This window comes from Parasteatoda tepidariorum, chromosome 10, assembly GCF_982258835.1.
Source record: "Parasteatoda tepidariorum strain Cologne lab strain chromosome 10, Ptep-v5.0, whole genome shotgun sequence".
Classification (NCBI taxonomy): Eukaryota; Metazoa; Arthropoda; class Arachnida; order Araneae; family Theridiidae; genus Parasteatoda; species Parasteatoda tepidariorum.
In genome coordinates, this window is record NC_141764.1 from 70,912,548 (window position 1) to 70,935,944 (window position 23,397).

At 26.7% G+C, this 23,397-nt stretch overlaps 3 protein-coding genes and 1 long non-coding RNA gene across 5 annotated transcripts in view; 2 read left to right on the forward strand and 2 right to left on the reverse strand.

Moving 5' to 3' along the window:
* Positions 1-2,822: 2,822 nt before the first annotated feature.
* LOC122270491 (uncharacterized) lies at positions 2,823-6,257 on the reverse strand. Its single transcript, XR_006225828.3, has 2 exons — positions 5,886-6,257; positions 2,823-3,677 (listed from the first exon to the last, which is right to left on the reverse strand). It is a non-coding gene; the product is annotated as an uncharacterized LOC122270491 (long non-coding RNA).
* A 106-nt stretch (positions 6,258-6,363) lies between these two features.
* Positions 6,364-9,714, forward strand: LOC107444801 (glycoprotein-N-acetylgalactosamine 3-beta-galactosyltransferase 1). The gene is made up of 2 exons (XM_016059024.4): positions 6,364-7,586; positions 9,285-9,714. The coding sequence occupies exons 1-2, from the start codon at positions 6,696-6,698 to the stop codon at positions 9,582-9,584; spliced, it is 1,191 nt and encodes a 396-aa protein (XP_015914510.2). The 5' UTR covers positions 6,364-6,695; the 3' UTR covers positions 9,585-9,714.
* A 3,899-nt stretch (positions 9,715-13,613) lies between these two features.
* On the reverse strand, positions 13,614-21,048 carry LOC107444797 (uncharacterized). The gene is made up of 5 exons (XM_071184083.2): positions 20,655-21,048; positions 19,072-19,181; positions 17,945-18,072; positions 15,975-16,158; positions 13,614-13,844 (listed from the first exon to the last, which is right to left on the reverse strand). Exons 1-5 carry the CDS (start codon positions 20,887-20,889, stop codon positions 13,641-13,643), a joined length of 861 nt encoding a protein of 286 aa, XP_071040184.2. The 5' UTR covers positions 20,890-21,048; the 3' UTR covers positions 13,614-13,640.
* Positions 21,049-21,088: 40 nt separating this feature from the next.
* The window catches only part of Ziz (dedicator of cytokinesis protein Ziz), an 85,891-nt gene continuing 83,582 nt past the window's right edge, over positions 21,089-23,397 (forward strand). For both annotated transcript variants that reach the window (XM_087152670.1, XM_087152671.1), the window contains exon 1: positions 21,089-21,326. In XM_087152670.1, coding sequence (XP_087008796.1) covers positions 21,228-21,326 — 99 coding nt within the window. In that variant the 5' untranslated portion in view covers positions 21,089-21,227. The remainder of the gene's footprint in view (positions 21,327-23,397) is intronic.

Below are 23,397 nucleotides of genomic sequence, written 5' to 3' on the forward strand. Positions count from 1 at the left end.
AAGAAAAGTAATTATAATGTCAATATACCATCATTTACAATTAATAACCTTTCAATTGTAAATGATGGTACATTGACACCTTTTAAAACCATATAATTACCATTTATTATATTTTCTACACACATAAAAGAATTAGAACAGTTCAGAAATTTTATATTGATTACAGTTTAAATATGCAAAAGAATAAACTACCGAATATTTAAAATAATACTCTTTTATTAACAGACATTTTATATTATATTACATTTCCTATTTTATCAAAGATAAATTAGGAAAACAAATATGTAACTAAGCCTAACTCAGTAACGTGGAAATCTTTAACTACTTTATCACAGATAATTAGAATTATAAAATGTCGTAAACGCTTCTACATACATTGTCACAATATTATAAACAGAAAAAAATTATTTAAAACAATTAACTTATTTTATTTAAGGCGGGTTGACACGATCAAAGTACTTTGATCAAAGTAGGCGCGCGCAATCAAAGTAAGTCATAAAAGTAAATAAAACAAAAATGGGAACCGCGAAATTTTAGGGAAAAGGGAAAATGCGAAGGGGAAAAAAAGTCACGCACTGTTGTTGAGAGTATGATATATCAAATAAATAATCTCGGTCTCTGTGTTCTTAAAATTCATTCGAATTTTAAAATTATTTAATGAAGTTTAAGAAATAAAATCATATTTTATTAGACTTTGATATAGGTAGTTCAACCAACCCTGTAATTATATTAATGAAAAGAGGAAAATTATTGCTTTTGAAATTAAATAAATATATAAAAAGTTGCCTGTATTTGTAATTGTCTCTTACTTTGATGTGACGTAATTTACTTTGATGGGTGTTCAACTTTAATTTCTACTTTGATTCAAACAGCGATAATTGTGCCAATTGTGGGTATCGGTAATTGATTGTTATCCATGACGTATTTTTCAAAGAGGATTCTAAAAATGATAAGGGTCAATTTCAAAGATGCGTTAAATAGAATTTTTCCAGTTTCGTGGGGTGAGAAAGCTCGATCCTAACTTCACGCTCGCAGTTACAATCAAGTTAATCACAGAAAAAATTCAAAATAATTATTTCTCAAGCCCATTCTCACTGTATGCAAAATAGCAGGTGAATTTGGAGGGTTAAAGCGAAATTTTAAATATTGTGCTAGCGATCTCTGAGGAACCATTTCCATTATATTCTGTACAATACTTGTGTAGTAGTCCCGCTGTGGACTGATCGTAAAGACACAGTTTCCAGTAGAATACCACAATCAAGCATCACTGGCTGCGGTCATCAAACGGGTGGACTGACCACTTTGAGCAGCCTGCGTAGGGACCCAGGGCAAGCGGTATTGGTCTTCGTTAAACTGTTCTACTGTAAAGTGCTCGACTTCGCGAGCAGATCGTCGGGCTACTAAAGCGGAGGATCAAAATTTCGATGGTATGTCTACGGATCATCCTCAGGAATGTTTCCCAGACCGTCGCCAGTAGCCCATTGTGCAGCTGTTGTGCGAAGTAAATAAAGCACCCAAGTACTAGTAGTTTTTCCATATATCTTTCTTATTTAGCTTCTGATGCGGGTTTCACACTTAGAATGCAAAGGGCACAGGAGTCGAATTATCTTTTGTTGGTATTAGCATGTGTATTTTTCCATCTGTACGTCTTTTCTTTCTCCAATAAATGGTCTACCTTGGTGGCTATTATAATTTTATTCAAAATTTAAAAAAATGTATGCAAAAATTAGAATATCAAAACCAGTTTGATTGCTTTTGAAGCACTGAAAGAGTTTCCATTAATCTCCTTATACCTTTACTGGTTTAATTATTCAAATTAATTGGGTTAAAATAGTTTTAAATATTTAAAAAATCGTTTTTATTTAAAAAGTCGTAAAACAAAAATATATATTACATTTTTTCATTGTTTTTGTTTTCCGGCTTTTTAATTTATTCTTTTTAATAAAAATGTTTTTTTTTACGTATTAAATTTTTTTTTTTATTTAATAGCTTTTTTTTCATGAATTTTTATTATATGTTTCTCTCTGTATTTTTGATGCAATTTATTAATTCTATGTACTAGCAACTTTTGTGTAGCAAATAAAGCTATTATTTTTTTTTAATTTTCTTTATTATTCTCGCAAACTTTTTTGTTTTTTATTGTGTTATATATATATACCACTTGTTACCATCATTAAAGAATGTTAATTTACTCAAATTTTTCAATTTGTATTCCTTATGCAAGCTATTATTTTGTAATAATTATTATCAAACTCTTTATAAAAAAGCTTATGCTATATCATGCTCTTTTAAAGCCAAATTTTTTAACAACTGATATTGAAAATAGATATAGGGGTTAAAAAAAATTTTTTTTGAGGAAAATAAACTATACATAAATAAACCTTAACTTTTCATCATTCTTCTCTGACATCCTTCATCATATATCAAAAGTAAAACCTGGTCCTACTGGTAATCCATTGGACTTGTTGATTTTAAATTATGAATTGAAATAGTTAAAAAGAAAAGACTGTTTCAATAAATGTAAATAAATTTGGATTTCAGTGATATTTGATGAGAAAATTTAGCAACTTGAGAAAAAGCTTCCAGAAAGTTCTAGAAACATTATTTGATATTCAATAACTTTAGGCATTTGCTATTTGATTCCTACATCGTTTATTATTGTTATTTATAGAGTAACTTTTACATCAAGAAAATTATTGATTTCTACAAATTTTGCATGCTGAAGCCTTTTACATCTAATACAGAAAAATATACTATTTATAAAATTTATTATACAACTCCACTGAAATCTAATTTTATTTTTTTGCACATACAAGCAATAGTTCTTAGTTTAAAAAATTTTATTGGTAAAAACATCATTGGATTACAAATCATTTGAAATGGGAAAGAACAATATATTGAATGAAATAATTTTTATAGTAAATTAAACATATTAGTTTAAGGAAATAATTTTAATGGAATACACTGAAACTATGAATGAAGAAATTTATAAGCTCTCACCCATAAACTATTTTGACTAATTTCTAGTACTTAAAAAGAAGAGAATAAGAACAAAAAGATTGAAGAAAACTGTCACAAAGATTTATACATATTTTATGTAACATGCATATACATTATGCAGTATCAACATTAAAATTTTACAATATAAAACAATTAGAAGAAGTTTAAATTTAAAGAAAGAATCTTGAACTGTTTAATAATAAAAATATAATTTGAATTTTAATCTACAAAGAATATATAATAGCAAATTTCCTCAGATTTAATGTTTAGAAAATATATTTAAAAACTTTTGTATAACAGTTTTGAATAGGCCATAGTAAAATGTTATTAACCCAATAAAAGATCCAGTACAAGATTATTTTTTTTTTTTAAAAATTGCTACCACAATAACCCCCAAAAGTTTTTAGAACAAAAATAAGTAATACATAATTAAGATTATGAAAGTCCTGATAAGATTAAGATTAATTAAGGTAATTAAGTAAATTAAGATAAAAAGTTACAAATGATTATGAAAGCTCCCTAAGGTCAAAACAGTTATCTCTGAACACTTTCACTACTGCTCTTTCTACTTCTGTTTATGGTTTTTAGAAAATGAAAGCTTGTAATTATTTCCGGCTGTGATATAATACAGGCTATTTTAAATGCAGAAGAGGAGATGAAGAATAAATTCTGTCAACCTGTAAGAGATAAAAAATACATTATTCAAAAAAAAAAAAAAAAAAAAAAAAATAAATAAAAGGTTCATAAATCTTTTCTTTACAATTGATTTAATTTTTTTATACTGCTACATTACATTATTATCATTCGATTTTTTTGTGTCTTCTACGAAATTAGTGATTAACATTTGCTACGCCATCAACTTCTCCTAATACAATCAACTAATAATATCAAATTTTTTCCGAATACAATTTCGACTACTCCCCCTTAAAATTTTCACAAAATTCTAATACAACTTCAAACATAAAAAAATTCTGAATTTTTTAATATATTTCAGTAAAATTGTTTAAAAGTAAAAGTAGTATTTCAAAATGGTCTACACCACATAAAATTAAACTGTCTTTATTGAATATTCATTTAGAAAAAATAATAAATAAATTTAAACTATACTCAAAATACACAAAGTTACTACTTTACTAAATTTGAAAAGAAATAACTTCCTACTACTCAAAAATAAACTGCCTATTAATGAGCACTTGAACTGTGCTGACTGTTACTTCCAATTTGTATATTTTTGAGGAGAATGAAGTATTTGTATATTTTGAACAATCAAGTAACAAAATTAGTATCAACTCTTCATTAATATTAAAACAATATTTATAAAATGCATAGATTAAAAGTTTCAATTTACTTTGACAAAACTTGAATTTGATGAGCACAATGAGACATAGGCTATATATGTGGTATTTCATGAGGATTGCTCTTAATATGTCTTTTCAAATACCTTATCAAAAAATTAGTATTAGCGAATTAGTATTTAAGGAAGGAAAAAATAAACACAGAAAAATGACAAATCACTTTTCTGGAAGAAAAAAGAAATATACAACAAGACACATTTGACTGTATAAAAAACACATCTTCCAGTTTCAACACCCAATTAAACCTGTTTTGATGTTAATTACATCTACATTTTTTAATTGTAAATAGTCAGATTTCAATAGTGCATATGTTTTCCCCATACTTTTATACTAATTGTAACATACACACTTTTTGTTTTCCTTTCTGATAAGGATTATAAAAATACATATCAAAAGCGGTGTTTAGAGAACACACTGTATATTATATATTAAGTATTGTATCTATGTTCGTAAAACTAGCACATTTTAATCAAATTATTTAAGATTTTGCATATTGTATGTTTCCAGAAAGAGAAAAAGAGAAATTTTTTTGCTCTTTCTTAGAGCAAATAATGTACTTAAAACAAAAAATTTACTATTCTATTATATAAGTTAATAGAAATAAGAGCAAATCCATAGGATTTCAATTTAATAACTGTAGCATAGCATAAAGCATCACAAACAGTCCAAAATGAAGTTGACTAAAGAAATATTAAACATTTTTATTCAACAACAAAACTTTCTATAGTTCATCAAGATAACTCATGAAAATAATTTTTAAATTATTATACATGGAAATAAGATATTCTCTGTATGAAACAATTTTAGTGTCAAGTAAGCTAGAGTGTATGTGGTCAAATAAAACATAAGACATTTGGCAAAAAAGATAAAGTCAAACAAACAGACATTTTAAAACTCTCAAGCAAATTTGTATAAAGATCAAACCAATATAAAAAGATCTTAATATTAAGCTAGAGATGCATAAAAATTTAAAATAACTGAATTTTAATATAGAATTAACAACTAATCTAATTCCTAAATGAGACATATGGATCTCCATGTTTTTAAAATTCCACACTTATTATGACACAAAATTTTCTCTATAAGCAATTTTTCTTTAATTAAATATAGACAGAAAGTAACCAAAAACAACAATTACTTATATAAAATTTTGACAGTTACAATTACTTATATAAAATCTGTATTAATATCTACACAGTAATAAAAGTTAAGCAATAAATTATACTATAAAATGATAGAGCTGAAAAAAAGTTAAACTAAATATTTTATAAACTTTAATAAAAATTATTAATACACAAACAGATCGGGAATAAATGAGCTATTAGGAATGGAATAAATATTTTGTGTTTATTTCAGATTATTCAGTTCAGAAATACTTCTAATAATCTATTAACTACACAACGATATCATATATACATTAGTATAACGTATATTAGTATGTGATATAATTAGTAGTATTTAAAATAGAAAACGTAATATTCATTTCAAAAGCACATATAGTTGATTATAAACGAAGAAATTCTCACTTACTCGATAATATAGAGAAGTTTTCAAATCCTATTAGTACGTCCAAGTTTCTTGAAAGAAACATTCAAAATAAACATATTCCCTGTAAACAAAAACAACTTCTTCTAAATCGTCACATTTCCCCAAAAATATTTCCCTACTGGTGAATGCGCGCGCTTACTTTGATCGTGTCAACCCACCTTTAATGAATCATAAATAAAGAGCTTAGTATTACACTAGCAATCGAAGCTACACTTAATTACACCTGTAAGCAACAAACTATGTATACCTCCGCGCAATCTCTTCAACAGGGTTACTTTTCGAAATAATTTGGTGAAAATTAAATTCTAGCCAAGCATTTCAAGCGCATGCGCAGTTGCTCAGCCGGTTGTACCCACAGACATAAGTCAGATCATATCATAACAGTTTAGATACGATGACGATTAATATTTCCAACTAATTTTGTAAAAGCTAGTTTAGAAACAAAACTTTAATGATAAACATTCAAGCTGCAGCTTATTTTTCGAAGATAGAAATGATCTTTACATAATTACTTTAAACAAATGAAGAAATTATTATAACTTTTAATTAATCGAAACTTAATTTTAATCGTTATTTTGGCATAGCAACTAGAACGCTAATTTATTATTTGTTTACTTTTTTTGACAGTAACCTAGTCTCGATAGTTATAATGCGTGTGCAATGTACAGATATTTTGTTTTTAAATTATACATAGTATTTTATATTTTGTAATTATACTCTTATTTGTTTATTTCTTTAAAAATATTTTATAAATCTATTGATTACTTCCGCTATGTTGTGAATTGCAAAGTTATGGAAATCTGTGGAGCTTTTCAAAACAGAGTTTGTTTATTTCTCTGTGCCTGTTTATCGGGTATATTATTTGCATTAGTGTGGCGAAAATACGAGCAAACTGTTCAATTTTCTTCCCTTCGTACACATTTCTCCTTATCTTTAAGGGACTCAAATTATAAGGACTGGATTAAAAATCAAAACCTTACCAAAATACGCATTTCAGAAGAAATATTAAGGTATGGTGAGGAAGATGACAAACACAAGCTCGAAAGTTCTTTTCTCTATAAAAACACTCGAGTTTTGTGTCTCATATTTGTTAATTCTCATAAAGGTGCAGATGCTGTGAAAAGCACATGGGCAAAACACTGCAATGTTGTTACCTTTTTTGGAAGATTTGTAGATAATAATATACCTGTGATGAAAATACCACCTGTTACTTCATTTGAAGGTTTTTGCTACGCATTTACTCATATATATCAAAAATATAATGGCCTTTATGATTGGATTCTAATTGCTGATGACTATACTTATGCTATTGTTGAAAATTTACGTTATTATGTGGCACCCTTGAATTCTTCAAATTCTTTCTACCTGGGACATCCCGTGAAAGACTTTTCAAATTTGTATAATATAGGTTCGGCAGGGATTGTGTTAAGTAGAGGAAGTGCTTCTTTGCTCAGTTCTGTATATGCAAATGCCAAAGATTGCATAAATAGAAACTCTCCCTCTTGGTATTTTGATCAATCTCTGGGGAAAATTTTTTATGGTTTCAGTGTTCATCCAGTTGATACAAGAGATGCTGATTTAAGAGGACGTTTCAATCCTTTCTCAGTAGAAACAATGCTGATACCTGGATCCATATCAGTGTTCAGCTCATACTGGAGAACTAGTGCTTTTTTAAGTGAAGAGGTAATTTAATGTGTAATAGTTAAAAATAAAATATGTAAATTATAACAGAAAATGTAATTTTTTTTTACTTTCTAACTTTTTTAAAAATAATAATTAATGTAAGTCTGAGTTATTTAGACACTTAATTATTTTAACATCCTGATAATATCTTAGTATTATTATTTTATGGCCCTATGGCAGTATTTTTTCAGTCTTTCTGCGACCAAACTCTCTGGCACAAATATCTTTCTGCAAGGTACTTTTAATAATAAAGATGTATGTTACTAGTTTAAGGTAACAAAATCGGTGTGTTTACAAAAACAATAATTTTTTTCAAATTGAATATGTAATATTTTATTGATTCTAATATTATGGGCGATATTCTCGCATTTTGTTAGGAGGGCATTAATTATTTCCTTTTCATCATCACATTAAAAAAGTAATTAAATATCATGAAATCTGTTGCAGTAATTACTGATAAAAATCTAAAAGCCACGTGAAAATCATTGTCAATAACTTCCAAAATTGGCATAAATTGAGCGCCTCAAAAAGTGATTATTTAAATGTGTGATTCAAATTTTATGTGTGAATTTCTGCAGAAAAACAAACCAACTTTTTTTATTTTTCAAAAGAAAAATCTTTCTGCAAGATCTCTAAAGTTCTGCTACAGTGTCCCCGCTGTTCTGCCACAGAGTTTTATGGTACCCATGTATTGTTTGTAACTACATTTTTAACGATATCTGAAAAATTTGAAATGCTGAAAATCATAGATGAAATTTTGATAAGTTGATCAGCATTTTTACTAATTATGCACATTATCTAAATAATAATCAAACAGCATCCAGATCAAAGCCCATATTTTTTTAGTGTGAAATGTAATATTTTTAAAAAAAATTAACTTTGTATTAATGATTTTTTTTTTAAAATTTCAATTAAATAATGTGATGACTATGCAAATTTTTCTAGTTAATGGAAATGTTCTGAGGGTAGATGGGGGACAAATTACACAAAATCTTTTTTCTTCTCTGGAATTGATAAGGAGAATTTGAATTTAAGTTGTACTTTTTAATGGTTTTTATTCATTTGTTTATCATATTTGATTAATAAAACACATTTTTTTACCTGTTACTAAATTTTAAGTTTTTTTTTTTCCTTATCTATCCATTTTTTCAGCCCTGGATGGAGATTTTTATGTGAATGAATTATTCAAAAAGATAAATATTTGCCACTTTTAATGAAAATTCTCTGTTCAATCCTACATCTAACCTATCATTTTTGAAATAAGATGGATTTTTAACTGAGATTTAAAGTAACTTTGTATTTACAATTTACTAGGCATATAATTTTTGCTAATGGATTCAGGAAATAATTACTTAAACTGATTAAAAACATTTTTGTTCTCTTAAACTGGAGATAATTTGAAAATTTAATGGAAAAACCTGTTAAAAAACATTTTAGAGAAAATTTAGTTTTTCTAAAATGTAATAGATACATCAAGAAGTGGGAAGAATGCTTTTCATGGAAAACTGCCATATTTCGAATCTTGTCAGAATAACACTCTTATTAAGCCTCAAACTTAGGATACTTTTCAAAATGATTAATTTAATATGCTCTTTCACTATATTCTATAAATAATTAATTTTTATGAGCTGTTTCATGCATTTGAAATCTTAAGAAAAAGAATTTTAATTTATTAAATTTTTTTATTTCTTTTAATAGGGGTTTCATTGTTGCAGTGATAGGGCTATCACATTCCATGGATTACTTCCGGGAAAAATGTATTTAATGGAATACCTGCAATACCATTTGGATGTGTTTAGGAACAGTTTTCAAGGTCTTGGAAATCATCCTAAAGACAGTGAAGAGAATCGAAAATCAAATGAAATTCCTGATGAAATGGAACAAGTTGGAGAACCTTTTGTGAAACTTTTAGATCACGATTGGGTACGTTCGGGTAAAAGGCATAGATCTGAGAAAAAAGTTGAGAGAAATTTGTGGAATGATATTTTTGGAAGCTAGCTATTACATGACAACTTTCATGGAAAATAAAGCATAATCATCTGTGTAAAATACTCCAGAAAAATGATAATCCAGCATCATTTTGAAACCTTAGTCAACTAAACTTTCAATAAAAAATATTTTTATACTATTTTTTTAAGTTGTTAATTTGGGATATATTATGTCTTATTCCAAAGTTGAAAACGCATTTCTGGCGAGTGTGCAAAGTTTATTTTTAATGCTATCTACTTAACTTTTAAATGCTTATTAAAAATCTAAAATATCATTATAAGCAGAGCTATTTAATCTAATAAAAAAAAAATGATGTATTATTAAAATTTTTGTATTGTAACATTATGGATTTAACTTTCACTATATTTTTTTAAGGTCATGCTTAAAATATATTAATCCTAAATATATATTTTTTTAATATTATTAAAATTTTTAAGAATAAGGCGGGTGTTAAACATATGGATTCATATTAGAACTTTTTAAAGCACCATATATAAATAAACTAATACTAAATATTTTAGGAACAAGAAGCCTCTCCACATTAGGACATTTATGAGGCTTTATGAGCCTGATGAGGGGAGGCTCATTCTATCTCAAAGCTTTAGTTTTCTACTTTAGGTATATAAAGAAATTTTAATGAAACCCAGATTAAAATTTGATTATCCCAACTGCTACTCCACTTCAGAACATCATGATAAAAATCTTTTATTATTAAAATTTATTATTTTTTTTTAGAAACACTGGATCTTAACTATTAGGAGAATCTTTAAATAAAACATGATTTTTTTTTCGAAAAAAATCATTATATTTAATGTGTACACTTTATTTGGAACAATTTTGTTTGCATAATAATTACACATGCAATTATTTTATATGAAATCGGAATTCTATTTAATAAAAAAATTATTTATGTATACTTAATGTTTGTTTAGTTTTTTATTAACAGTTATATGATCATTAAGGATTAAAATTCAATTTGTTTAGTTTTTACTTACAAATGTTCTTGATTTTAATTAGAGGCAGCTACATTATTCATATTTGGAATAACTATTGATAAAATTTTTGTTTATGTATGTGTGTTTTGAAAAGCATTTTCATTTGTATAAAGATAGTTAACATATTGCTGCAATCTTTCTTTTGGGACAATAAGTGGCTTGTTAATATTGCACTTCATTTGTTTTCATTTTTGTACCAATATAATGCATTTAACTTTACTATGGTTTTTTAGTCTTATTGTAAATAATATGTACCCAAAATTATCTGTGATGAGAAATACTTAAATTGCAAGTGATATTTAAAATCAAAACTTTTTTTATGATAGATTTTAATATTTTTTTATAAAATGAATTACTGAAAAAAATCTTCTTATAATTTATTTTCATGTCTTCTTATGATTTGTTTTCAAACAGGCTTTTAAATTTTGGTATTGCTAAAATTGAAAGTTTTCATGTTTATTTATTTTTATTTTGTTTTACACTTTAGGACAAAGCAAAAGGCTTAATTTTTTCTTACATTGTGCATCTTAAAAGGCTTAAGTTTTTCTTACATCTTCAAATAAAAGTAGTTTTTTTTTAACTATATAAGCTCAGTCATACACCCAATTTCAATCAAAACCAAACATTGCTTTTTTTTTAAAACTTTGATCAGTAGCAAGTAGTTCTAAGTAAAAGCTGCTGTAAACTTTATATAAACCATTAGTTAATAAATATATATTTATTATACAAATATCATTGCATTCAAAATTTTGCTAGCTTAAATAGTTTTGACACTTTTCAATATTTATGTCAACTTAAAAAATTGGGTTTGTGCAAGAGTTTTTAAGAAAATAAGATAAAAAGGTTCACATTTATTTCTCTCTCTCTCTCTTTTTTCTTTTAGATTACTAGACATTCTTTATTTTAAAAATGAAAAGTAGTCCATATTTAAAATAATGTTATGCTGTATAGACCAGTTTGGGATTGTTAAGATTTTTTATGAAAATAAATTTATTGTGATTATTTGTTTGTAGATTTATGTATAATCAATAAAAATAAAACCTGCTCGAGAAAATCAAACATTGGTTGTAAGATTGATTAGTTACCTTTCTTTGGTAGGGTTTTAATATTAGGTGCATTGAAAAAATTTGGTGTATTGACCCATGAAGTAAAGGATAGCAAGTGAAGCAAGATACAAGCAAAATACTTTGACATGTATTAAAAGTAATCAATAGTGTTTAAATACTGAGTGCATTGAAAAGTTTCAGTGAACAGTCTCATGTATAAAAGGTAATATGGAATATATACAAAAAAAAATTTACGAGTATTCATAGTAATCAATAGAGTTTAAATATTAGTAGCATTAGAAAAGTTAAGTAAATGGTCTCATTAAATAAAAGGTTGGGAAATATTACAAACAGAAATGCGTCAACTGGTGTTCAGAGTAGTGTTATACACTATATGTATTGAGAAAAAAAACTTGCTGAATAGTCTCATAAAATAAAAGATACAAATAATTGCTTTTGCTAGCATTCAAAATAATTAGTAGCATTTTAACTTAACTAAATATATTAATTAATAAATTAGGATTAATTTAACATTTATGTAAGTTCATATTAATTTTATTGATTTGGCATATCTAGGTTCTTAAATAGCAATTTAAATTAGGGTTGCAATTTTGAACTTACTATAATTGTTCTGTAATATTAAAATTAACTACTGACATAACATACTGAAAATCAGGAAAACTTATGAAATTTTATTGACCGTGGTAGCAGATTAAGCTGTCTTAGGAAATTATTTTTATGTAAACCCCAGCAGAAAAGAAAAGACTGACAGGATTTTCTGTGTATCAGTAGCGTGTGTTAACAGTGTTCAAGCACTGTTATCTGTCTCTTATTGGCTGAGTGGACCCTTGAACTTTTCAACTCCTTGTGCATAGTTTTTCTCTAGTAGTTGTGGCACTAGACCTATTTTTTTGTTTGATTTTTGTATTATATAATCTCCAGAATAAATTAAATTTATTCCAGTTAACAAATTAATTTAATTTTAAATGTCAACATAGAATTGCAACACTATCCTATCTGTTTAACTTTCTCTTCTAAGAGCAGAATTAACTTCATCTAAGCAGAAGTTTTATGAAATACTTAAATATGGTGCATATTGCTAAATTCAATAAGCTTAAAAAATAAATAGTTATTTAATTAAAAAAAAATATTTATTTTATCATAAAATTAAGGTATTTTAAAAATAATTTTGCCTTGGAAGTAAGCTATTGGAGACAACTTTTCCTGATAGTTTAGTTCAATAGAATAACCATTAGTCTAATCATTGATAAACAATAAAAAAAATGCGAACTGCTTATATTTATTAAAAAAAAATATATCTTAACAGTTACTTAAAATTAAATATATATAAAATATATCTATTATTCGTACATTAATATAAAATTTAATTTCTATAAGGGGTTGGATCGCTTGACAAAAACTAAGTTTAAAAACTTATATAAATAGGAATAATATCAGAGTAAATAGAATAAAGGGTTTAAATAAAGACTGAATATATATTTTACACAATATTTTAAAACATGGCTTTGGATGTAAATTATTCTTAAGAAAAATAAATCGGATTTTTAAAATGGATCAGTTAAGAATGTTTTATAGAAGAATATAAATTTAAAAAAAAACATTAGGATAATTTTCTTTATTACCATGTGCAACTCTGGATTTGTTGCTGTTTAAACAAGATATTTTAAGTTTTTATAGAGAGTTCAATGCAAAATATTAAAAAAAATAATAAATAAAAAATTAATAATTCATACAGTGTATAAATGAATGAAAAAGGAATGTTATTATTTTTTAATATTCATTCTTAAAAAGTTTGAATAATAATAACATACATTTAAAATGCTTTTCTAATTACATGTTCCTTTTAATCACTTATACCTTCAATTATAACCTAATTGTAGAGTAAAAAGCATGTAATTAAAGAAATATAATATCTGGATAATTATGAAGTATTAAATAAAGTAATTTCTACACAAGGAACTCGGAGACTAAAAAAGTACAGTAAAAAACAGAAACATTTATTATTACAGCATTATATTTGTATAGACATTATCTACAGTAGGTATTTCACTTATTTTACAAATAATTGAGTGTGTTGCTTGCTTTGCTGGACCAGGTAAAGGGATTTTCCGTTTTGGAACCAAGCCCACATAAGCTTCTTCTATCTCATAATTCTCTTCTTGAAGCAGCCGTTTGATTTTTTGCAAATCTCCAGGTTCACAATAAAACTAAAAAAAAAAGCAATTCTTATTGTTTTAAAAATTTGTAATTAGTAAGTTAAGACTAAATTAAATTTTTATCTGGCTAATTTCTTCTAACTAGCAGGCTTTGCACCCTGCATGCTATTGGTCACAGATTCCCAGAACTGCTTACAGAGTTCTTTTCTTAGTACTTTTTATCACATTTTGTTTTTTGAACAAGTATCACTGTTTTTTAAATTCTTAGGCGAGGGGTTATCGCAACACAAAGTGAAAAGCCCTGAAAATTTTATGAACAAAAGACATCAGTTCAAGACATCAGTTTATATACGAAACATGTATACCATACATGCTTTGTATTTAACAACATCAAAAAAATTATAATTAAATTACCTACCACTGATGAATATCACAGCTTTATAGTAACCAATTTAAGAAAAATCTAAATTCTTCAAAGAATAACAATGTTGGATTTTTAAAATCACGTGAATATGAATCACAATATCGGATTTTTAAAATCACGTAAATACGAATCGCAATGTATGATTTTTAAACTGTTGTGAATACAAATTGCAATATGCAACTTAAATTAGGTAAATCGATGCTTGATATTCAAACCGCGTGAATAGAAATCATGATATTAACAGATTCCGGTGTAGTTTCAATTTCAAATATTCAAAATGGCGAAAATCTCCCAGACTAAAAGAATCAATTGGTTGATTTCTGCCCATTGGCATAAGAAGCACGTGTATGTAAGAGTCTCTGTCAAAATTTGAATTTTAGATTGAGAAATTCCGTGAAAATTTCGTCAGATGATTAGAGAAAGTCCGAGAATCAATTGTATTAAGAAACGCGGGATTAATCAATATTTCCAGAAAAATGTCCTGATCCTAATTTTTAGACCCGGATGGATATACGAAAAAACCGGAATTCCGGGATACCCCTGGTATACAATCGCCCCTGTTAGGCACTATTAAATGCCTGCAAGCTAAACATATTTGATGAGATCTTGGCTTTTTCAAACATTATAATTATAATTTTTTGAATACTTGCCAATTATTTTTATTTGTGTGAAATTTTTTTAGCCACATTTCAATATTTTTATAAATACATTAACATGCTATTTTCATTAATGAAAAATAAATATAACTCCTTTATTTATTCACACATAAATTTGATCTCTCTTGATGCATTGGCCAATAAAGCTCAAAAACTAAGGTAAGTTCATAAGAAAATTTCAAAATTACCAGTTTTGGAGTTGAAATAATATTACTAACAGGAAAATACTTTGTTAAACTAATGACTTTACTATTTGTTTAAAAAAAATTAAAGGTCAAAATTCAAACATAGAATTGAATAAAAAATAAAATAATTAACCATGATTATCGAATGGTCCACAAGACTAGTTTCTGTAATAGCAGTTGATTTTATAAATATTAATTGTTCTGAAAAATTATGTTATGCAAAATTTTTAACAAAATTTCAACAGTTTATTTGATTTAAAATAGGATAAATTATATTCTATAAAAGTATTTATAGTCTACTCTCAATATAAACATGCATAAGATACAATCTATAATTAAATATGAAAATAAAATAAAAATAATTACTGTTTGATGTAGGCCAGTGCCAATAAAAATAAGAGATATTGTATTTAAATTTCAATAGCAAATAACTATAATAAGTCAAGAAGAACAATGGTGGCTCAGAGGATAGAGTGCTTGCCTCCCAATAAGATGATCCAAGTTCTAATTCTAACGATGGCTGATCGATATGAATTTTGCATGCTGCTTGCACAGACCACAGTGCTAACTTAAAATATCCACAATGGTAGACGGATATGGCTTAGAGTCCCCTTGCTAGTTAACTGTGCGAGGATTTAGTGGTTTTTCTCTCCATGCCACGCAAATGCTGGTTAGTGTTATCAGAAAGTCCTCCACAAAGGTAAATTTCTTCTAATATTTGATTCAGAAGTTCTCTTGTCTTCTTGGTTGGGTTCAAAATTACAAGGCAACAGAGTTGAACATTGGTAGTCATAAACTCAAAATTTGGTCGGTTGTTCAACAACAGATACAAAATATAATAAGTTAACAAATAAAACATAATAACAACTTTCAACTAACAAAGTTAACAAAATAACAACTTTCTGATCAAACTTACTCGCCACGAGATCCAGCCTTCTATATCTAGCTCCTTTTTCACAAATTGAGAACCAATTTTGTTTGAGATATTTTCAGCTTCTTTTGCATCTCTAAGTGGTTGTGAAGGATTATCTTTTATTGATATTATTCCCTTTGGATTAAAGTAAGTATCCCATTTAACTTTACCAGAGATAAGGTGTGCACTTTAAGAAACAAACAAATATATAAATATTATTTATATTAAAATAACAATATTTTGCCATAAAACAAAACCCCACAAAAGTGATTTTTTGATTTTAATATAAAGTAAAAACATTGATTTAAGAGTTAAAAGATAGGCATCTGTTTTGGTTTCTATAGACTAATATCATCATCGCTGAAATTGAATGAAGAGAAAATAGTTGTGAAAAAAGCCTAAAATGATAAAGGTAATTGTTTACAGCTTACAAACATCTGTTCTCCTTTATGTGTGCTTTTTGCATTATTTCACATTTTATATAAAACAAGACTGTTAATACTTCAATGAGAGATAACCTTAAAAAATGAAATCTTAGTCTCCTAAAAATTACAATAATAAAACTTATAATTTAATAGAGGGATATCTCACTTATTTACAAACAAGGGAAATTTTTTTATTTTTTAAAAAATACCAATTTTTAAATTTAGTAGAACCTTGTTAATCCAAATTAATGGAGATAGTTAAAAATTTGGATAAAAACAGATAATTAAATATTTGGGTATTCAAAGGTACTTCATTATAACCTAACCCTATACTGTCATTTGTCAACCACTAAAATCAAACTTATTTTCTGAGGATTTAATAGCATATTTCACTACTTATTTTAAATGCTTTTATTTTTTATTAAAGTTATGAAACTGATGTCTATTAAATAATGCAGGAAAAATTGTTCTCAACTCCAAACTGCTTTCTTTAGCTTTTTTTTTTCTCTCTTTTTTTACAAACATAATTTAAAGTATTGCAAAATAAGAAGACTGCATTGTAAGACAAATATTTCACAGAAGCGGGACTATGCAATAGATCCAATATGGGCTATATTTTTAACTAAGCAGCTGTTCTCTATATTATGAATTGATAAAAAAAATATTCTACGTAATTGGTCTTCAACTATTTCACATGTCTGATGACAGATGTTCTACACACATATTTTACAGACATTTTGAGAAATGACTATAAATTTTGTAAATTTTTTTTTTGCAAACAATAGACTGCTTAGTTCTTAACCTATAATACAAATGTGAACGATAATTTTTGCAATCAGTTAACAACATTTAGACATGAAAATATAAGTTTATTTAGAACTGTCTAACAATTTATAGAAAGTAATGCTTGAAATAATTGCATAGTGCTTAAAAATGAATGAACGAGAAAAAAATACATGTATAAAATTAAAATACACTTCATTAATTTAAAACTTCTTATTCTTAATAAATTAAAAAATTTATGCAAGCATGTAAGATTTTTAAATATTATCTAATTATTTCACACACTTATTTGTACACATTTTTGGCCAATTACGAGTTAACTCATAGTAATTTTTGATTTTGTGGATTTTTAAATAAAAAACTAATAGCAATTTTAAACTTTAAAAGATTTTAAATACAAATTTATTGATAGTTTAATATTTTCCTCTTAACAATGAGAAAACAGTTTGAATATTAGCTAGCAAAGCTATTTGAATATCAAGTATCACTTCACTTACATTGAAAGTCATGAAAAGCTACTGTTATACTATAAAGTTATATTAGATTAGATAGATATTATATTATTTTGTATAAATTACAATTAGTGTGTGTTTTATTAAAAAAGCTTTTTTTTAAGCCAAAAAGTATCAGTTATAACTTTAATGATAATATAAAATCCATAAATGTATGCATGAAAAATATTAAAGAAAAAATTAGTGGTTAGAAAATAAAAATTTAAAGAAAAAAAATTTTTATCATACATGAATTACTCATAAATACACTTACTCATATTTATCACAAATTTGTAACAAATGGTGTTTAATTGAATAGTTATCTATGTCTTCATACTGAATAATCAAATAGCCATGATTAAGATACAGCATTTCATAAATCCCCCCTTTTGCTCTAGTATCCTGTAAAGAACAAAGTTTGTTATAAATATTTAAAAAAATCTATATTAACTATGTCAGGAACAATTAGATGTAATGGTTCAGTGGTTAAGGATATGAATCATCATTGTGATAGACAGGGATTCAATCCCCATTGTATATGGAGCTTTAACTATATTTTTTAATGTTCCATTACTCCATGAACTTAATTTGACTGCATTTGTTAATATACAGGTTTTGTTTTTGTTTAAGTCACTTGTTAACATTTATTAAGTATTTGTTAACTTTAATTGGACAAGTTGCCAGAGAGCTGTATTGCCATGAATTCTAAGTTCATGAACGACAGCATATATATTTTTATTTTATTACGTCAATTTTAGTTTGAATGGCTATATTTATATGTTAGTAGTCAGCGTCGACTTATATAAATTAAATAGAGGATAACGGACAGGTAGGCAGTGTTCCCTTTTGCTCACTCTCTCCATGCCGTCCTCTTGCTAGAATTCTGGGAATGTACTTAACATTAAATGAGTTATTATATCAGTTCAATACTGTGCCATATTCTGACATTGACAGAGTAAATCCATGTTTTATAACTTGGCTTTACTGTGTTACTTTTGGATGTTCCTACTCAACTCCCCAATTAAACTAATTTACTTACATCTCCTGACTCTTGATTTCTCATTCATGAATGAAAAATCACAAATTATAGATGAACAAGAGATAAATTGCATAAATAGGTAGGTAGATAAATTGCATAAAAAAAGAGTTTACTATAGTTTAACATTATAATTAAATATTAAATTAATTTTAAAATTAATTTAATTTAAATTAATATTAAATCATCAAACAATAATTTAGTATTTAATTAAATAAGATTCCATATAAGAATGCATACATATAAAAAACTATTTGCTATACACAAAGATTTAACGAAAAAAAATAATTGTCCTAACACATTTTAAAATTAAATTTTTTTTTTTTCATTACTCATTGTATAAAATACAAGTGGATATAGCTTACCACAGCCATTCGCAATGCAAAATTTATGAAATCAAGAGGCACATTAAATTCATCTGCTTTCTTGAGAACTGCCTCTAACTTTTTGTTTTCTTTCAGAATAGGTCCAGATTCTAAAATGTTAAAAACATATTGTACTAAAGTGTTGGCTTTAAAGACAAACTAAATAATGTTCGAAATATAAATTTGAAGAATATATTATTCCAAAAACAAACTTAAAACTCTTAAAAAATGCACTAAAATTTTAAAGGCAAGCCCAAGAAAAGTTTCTGAAAGTTGCAAAATTTAAAAATCCAATTTAAAAGTACATTTTTGAAACAGAATGCTCATAGTTTTTAATCATCAAGTTAAGAGCCGAGTTTTCTATAATATTTTAGATGTTATTTTTAAAACATTAACTTCTACTTTCTCTTTTGTAATCTTCAAACTTCAGGATGGCCTACAGTAGGTGGGTTTTTCTTTGAATTTGAAACTTTTTTCTTACTTGCATGGATCACTTGAATTTTTTTTTTCTAAGTTAAAGTTTGTATAGCTCAGCATTTCTTATTTTGATCAGTACACATATTTGCTTAAAAGCATTTATTCTGACAATGATCTTACTTTTAAAACATTCTGAAAATTATTAAATGTAAAGTAAATATAATATTTGAAACATACAAAGTTTTTTCTTTCTTTCTGTAAGTGAAGTAATAATTTATAAGTATCTCGATTCTCATATAAACTTTAACTTACAATAAAACATTAAAATGTGTGTGTATATTATAACATTGTTTTTGCTCCTTAGCACTCCATCTTTAGTAGTAAATATAAATGTAAGTAGTATTTAGTAGTAATTATAAACAAGTTAAAACAAGAATAGAGGGGTCACAGAACAGATAAGGCTGGTGTTGATTATAGTGCAGAAAATAAATAAAATTTTTAAATCAAGAGTTTTCTAAAAATTACTTTAAAATAACGATATTATTTCTTAATTTGAGCACTATTTTAATTTTATAATACAGATTTATTTAATGGGTACAGTATTCATTGTCATTATTTTATTCAACTTGTAATATTCCACCTATATTGTTTTATCCAGTTAAACTTAGTTATGTTCCTTTTTAGATAGAAAAGAAAGAAAAAAATATCCTCTCTATTTATGAAATTGTAGCGTATAGGGTTTAATCATAAGCTATATTATTGCCAATATTTGATTCAATTTAAACAAAGAGTTTTGAGAATTCCAAAGTCTTCATTTTGAAAATCTTCGAGATTCTGAAGGTTTATGATGAATTTTTTCTTAATAGACCACAAAGTAAGCCACAAGTACAAACTTGACATGAATAAGAGCTGTTATAAAAAAGGTAATAAAAGCTAAAAAGTAAAAAATGCTTGAATATATATTGAGGTGAAGTATAAGTGCCAAATACATAAATTTAAAATGTATATGGCACCCTTGGTGATTGTAGTTGGCACGGCAGAACACGATACGGAAATATCCCCCAAATTCGTTAAGAAATATATTGCTGGCAGTTTTCTTAGCAGAATTACTTTTGCCATGTTTAAAAGCAATAAATTACAACTTCATAGATAATTATTACTAAAACCTCTTATAGCTCCCTTGATGAGACGTATAATTTTAAAATTTACAAATGTCTGTGAAATATCATTATTTTGATGAAGTGAATTGTGTTTGAAATCAAAGTTCGACCGATGTTGGCCAGCACATTGTAGTTTTGCAGCAGTCAATTTCAATACACTTTTCCGAGAAATTGAATGAAATTGTTTAAAATATGATAAACGAAAAGTTCTAAAACAGGTGTTTAGAAAGATAGATTGCATAATTTCTATATAACTTGATCAAACTTTAATTGAATTCTACATTGATTACTTGATGCAATTTTATATAAAATTATAAATAAACAAGCACATCACTTCGGATCCGTTTGATTCTTTATAAAGAGACCGGCGTGTTACTTTTTTGAACACTAATGCTTCTTCATGGACATCACACTACATTCCACAGTTTTACAATTTATTTGGCAACGGGAAATGTTTGTCATTTAAGAAGTGTCACAGATCGTCTGTCCCACTGTTTACTATTTCACTGAGCATGGTTTTCAGTTTTAAAATCTATTTATTTCTTGATTTTATGTTTGATACGTTATTAATTTTATCAGATGGCTGAACGAAAATTTACCCGTAGTCTAAATAAACCGGGATCGGCTGCACAAGTTCGGGAAACGGTTTCTCAAGCTGTTCGCGAAAGTACTTTAATTGTAAGTTATTTTAAGTATTTTATTTTGTCATACTACGTTGTTGAAGAGAAACAATTGTTTTCGTATAATTATTTCTGAACGTATTCCAATAAAAAATATACTTTTAGTGAATTTAAAAAAAAAAAATCGTTCTTTCCTAAAACACTTGTTATGAACCCGTAAACATTTGTCTTTTACTTTGCGTTTGTTTCGAATTCCTAAATTTAACTGTCGTATAGCAAGAATGTCATATTTTTGGTATTATGCGTTGTTTTTGATTTTTTTTACTTTTATTAATAAGTTTGTGCATAATAAACAGTAAGAGATATTCAGTTAAACCGCATTTCTGTTGAACCGCGATTATAAAGTTTCAAAGAATTATTATGAATTATCATTTTTATTTAATTTATACTGAGCAAAAATAAATTATTACTACTTTTTCCTTACCCTATAATGTAAAAGCATTTCGTTTTTTAAGATATCAAATTAAATTTTTAAGAATATCAATCTTAATGTTTAAAATGTTTTTGTTTATTTTCAATGTTATCATTCCTACCGTACCTGTTAAAAAAAAAAAAAAGAAAAACTTTCAAAAAAAAAAAAAAAAGAGACTTTCATGAAAATATTTCATGTGTTTACCAAAAGATAATATTTTGTTTCTGAATTATAATAGTGCATTTAGAAACTGCAGTGTCCATGATAAATTCAAACAAACTTTAAGTAAAATCCCACAGAAGTAGAATCAGAATGACAGACGACTTTAGAAAATATTTTTTTTTTTTAAATAACGGCAGGCACTTGAACTCTCGTTCTTCGCCTCGGAAGATGCCGGAAGTGTTGCTCATTTAGCGTTACCCAGTGGGCACCTGTGAACCTAAGTCACGGAGGCGAGCAACATTACCCACGCCACACTGCCACAAACCCGTTCATAGGGTGGGCCACATTCACACATCACACACAACAGAGGACAGCACAGAGAGAAACATCCATGCCCAGAGCGGGATTCGAACCCGCAGCCATTGGCTCCGCAGTCAGGCACGCTAACCGCTCGGCCACCTGGCCGGCCTTTAGAAAATATAAAACGTATTTATATTTTTTCATCTTAAATGTAACATATATTATCAAAAAAAAAATCATACATAATCCATACTTTTAAGATTTTTTTCACTCTATACAATGTTATTTATTTTAGCTAATTAACCATTGATTTAAATTATACAATATGTAACACCAATAACAGTTAGACGAACCTAAAAAGATTTAATATCAATAATGGAAAAAAAATCTGAGATTTTAAGCAACTTAAGTCCTGGAATCTCCTTTATTTATTTAATCTTAAACATTCATTTGGTCGTCCAATTACCAAAAATACCAAATCTTTCTAATTCGTCATTGTTTAAAGCTATTCTTAGGTTAGTAATTGCTTCTACACCTAGAGTATATTAGTGTAACCACTTTTTTTAGTAAAATGATAAGAGGGAATAGTATCACAATGAATAGCAGAAAAAAAGGAAGGAATTTAATTGTATGATTAATTTTCTTGTATCTAAATCTATTGATTCAATTTACAATGTAAAGTAACTAGCTTAATGTAAAGTAGCTAACTTTAAAAGAAAAAGCACAAAATTATGTTATTAATTTTCAGGTGTAACTTCTATTTTTTTAAACCTACCAGATTCTCTACTTACATTTTCGGTTTTGCAAAAATGAATGAATGCTTTTTAAAAGGAGATAAAGGACATCCCTACCTGTTTAAGTCAACTAAAAATCACTTAAATGTCATTGATCAGTTCTTATAGTTGCAATAAGTTAATAAAATACTATTTGGCTTACCTAATGATGGTTACAAATTATATCCTAAATATGTCTTCCGTTTGTAATTTATTTCAGTTTAATATTCAAAGTTAAATGCACATTAATCATGTCCAATATGCATTTTTAGTATATTAACCAGACTGTTAAATTATATACAATTGCAATTGCTTATATAAAAGTCAAATTCTCACTTACTATTTACTTTAGCTGACTTTCTTTTAGGATATTTTTACTAATCACAGTTATTATTACTAATCTCCAGTTATGGTTGATAATC

Bases quoted from the DNA above. Each gene is read 5' to 3' on its own strand.
- LOC107444801 (XM_016059024.4), top strand. From the start codon at position 6,696: ATGGAAATCTGTGGAGCTTTTCAAAACAGAGTTTGTTTATTTCTCTGT. The intron at 7,587-9,284 runs GTAATTTAATGT...TTCTTTTAATAG, and splicing joins GTGCTTTTTTAAGTGAAGAG to GGGTTTCATTGTTGCAGTGA.
- LOC107444797 (XM_071184083.2), bottom strand. From the start codon at position 20,889: ATGCAATCTATCTTTCTAAACACCTGTTTTAGAACTTTTCGTTTATCA. The intron at 19,182-20,654 runs GTTTTAGTAATA...TTAACATTTTAG, and splicing joins CATCAAGGGAGCTATAAGAG to AATCTGGACCTATTCTGAAA. The intron at 18,073-19,071 runs GTAAGCTATATC...TGTTCTTTACAG, and splicing joins TTGCATTGCGAATGGCTGTG to GATACTAGAGCAAAAGGGGG.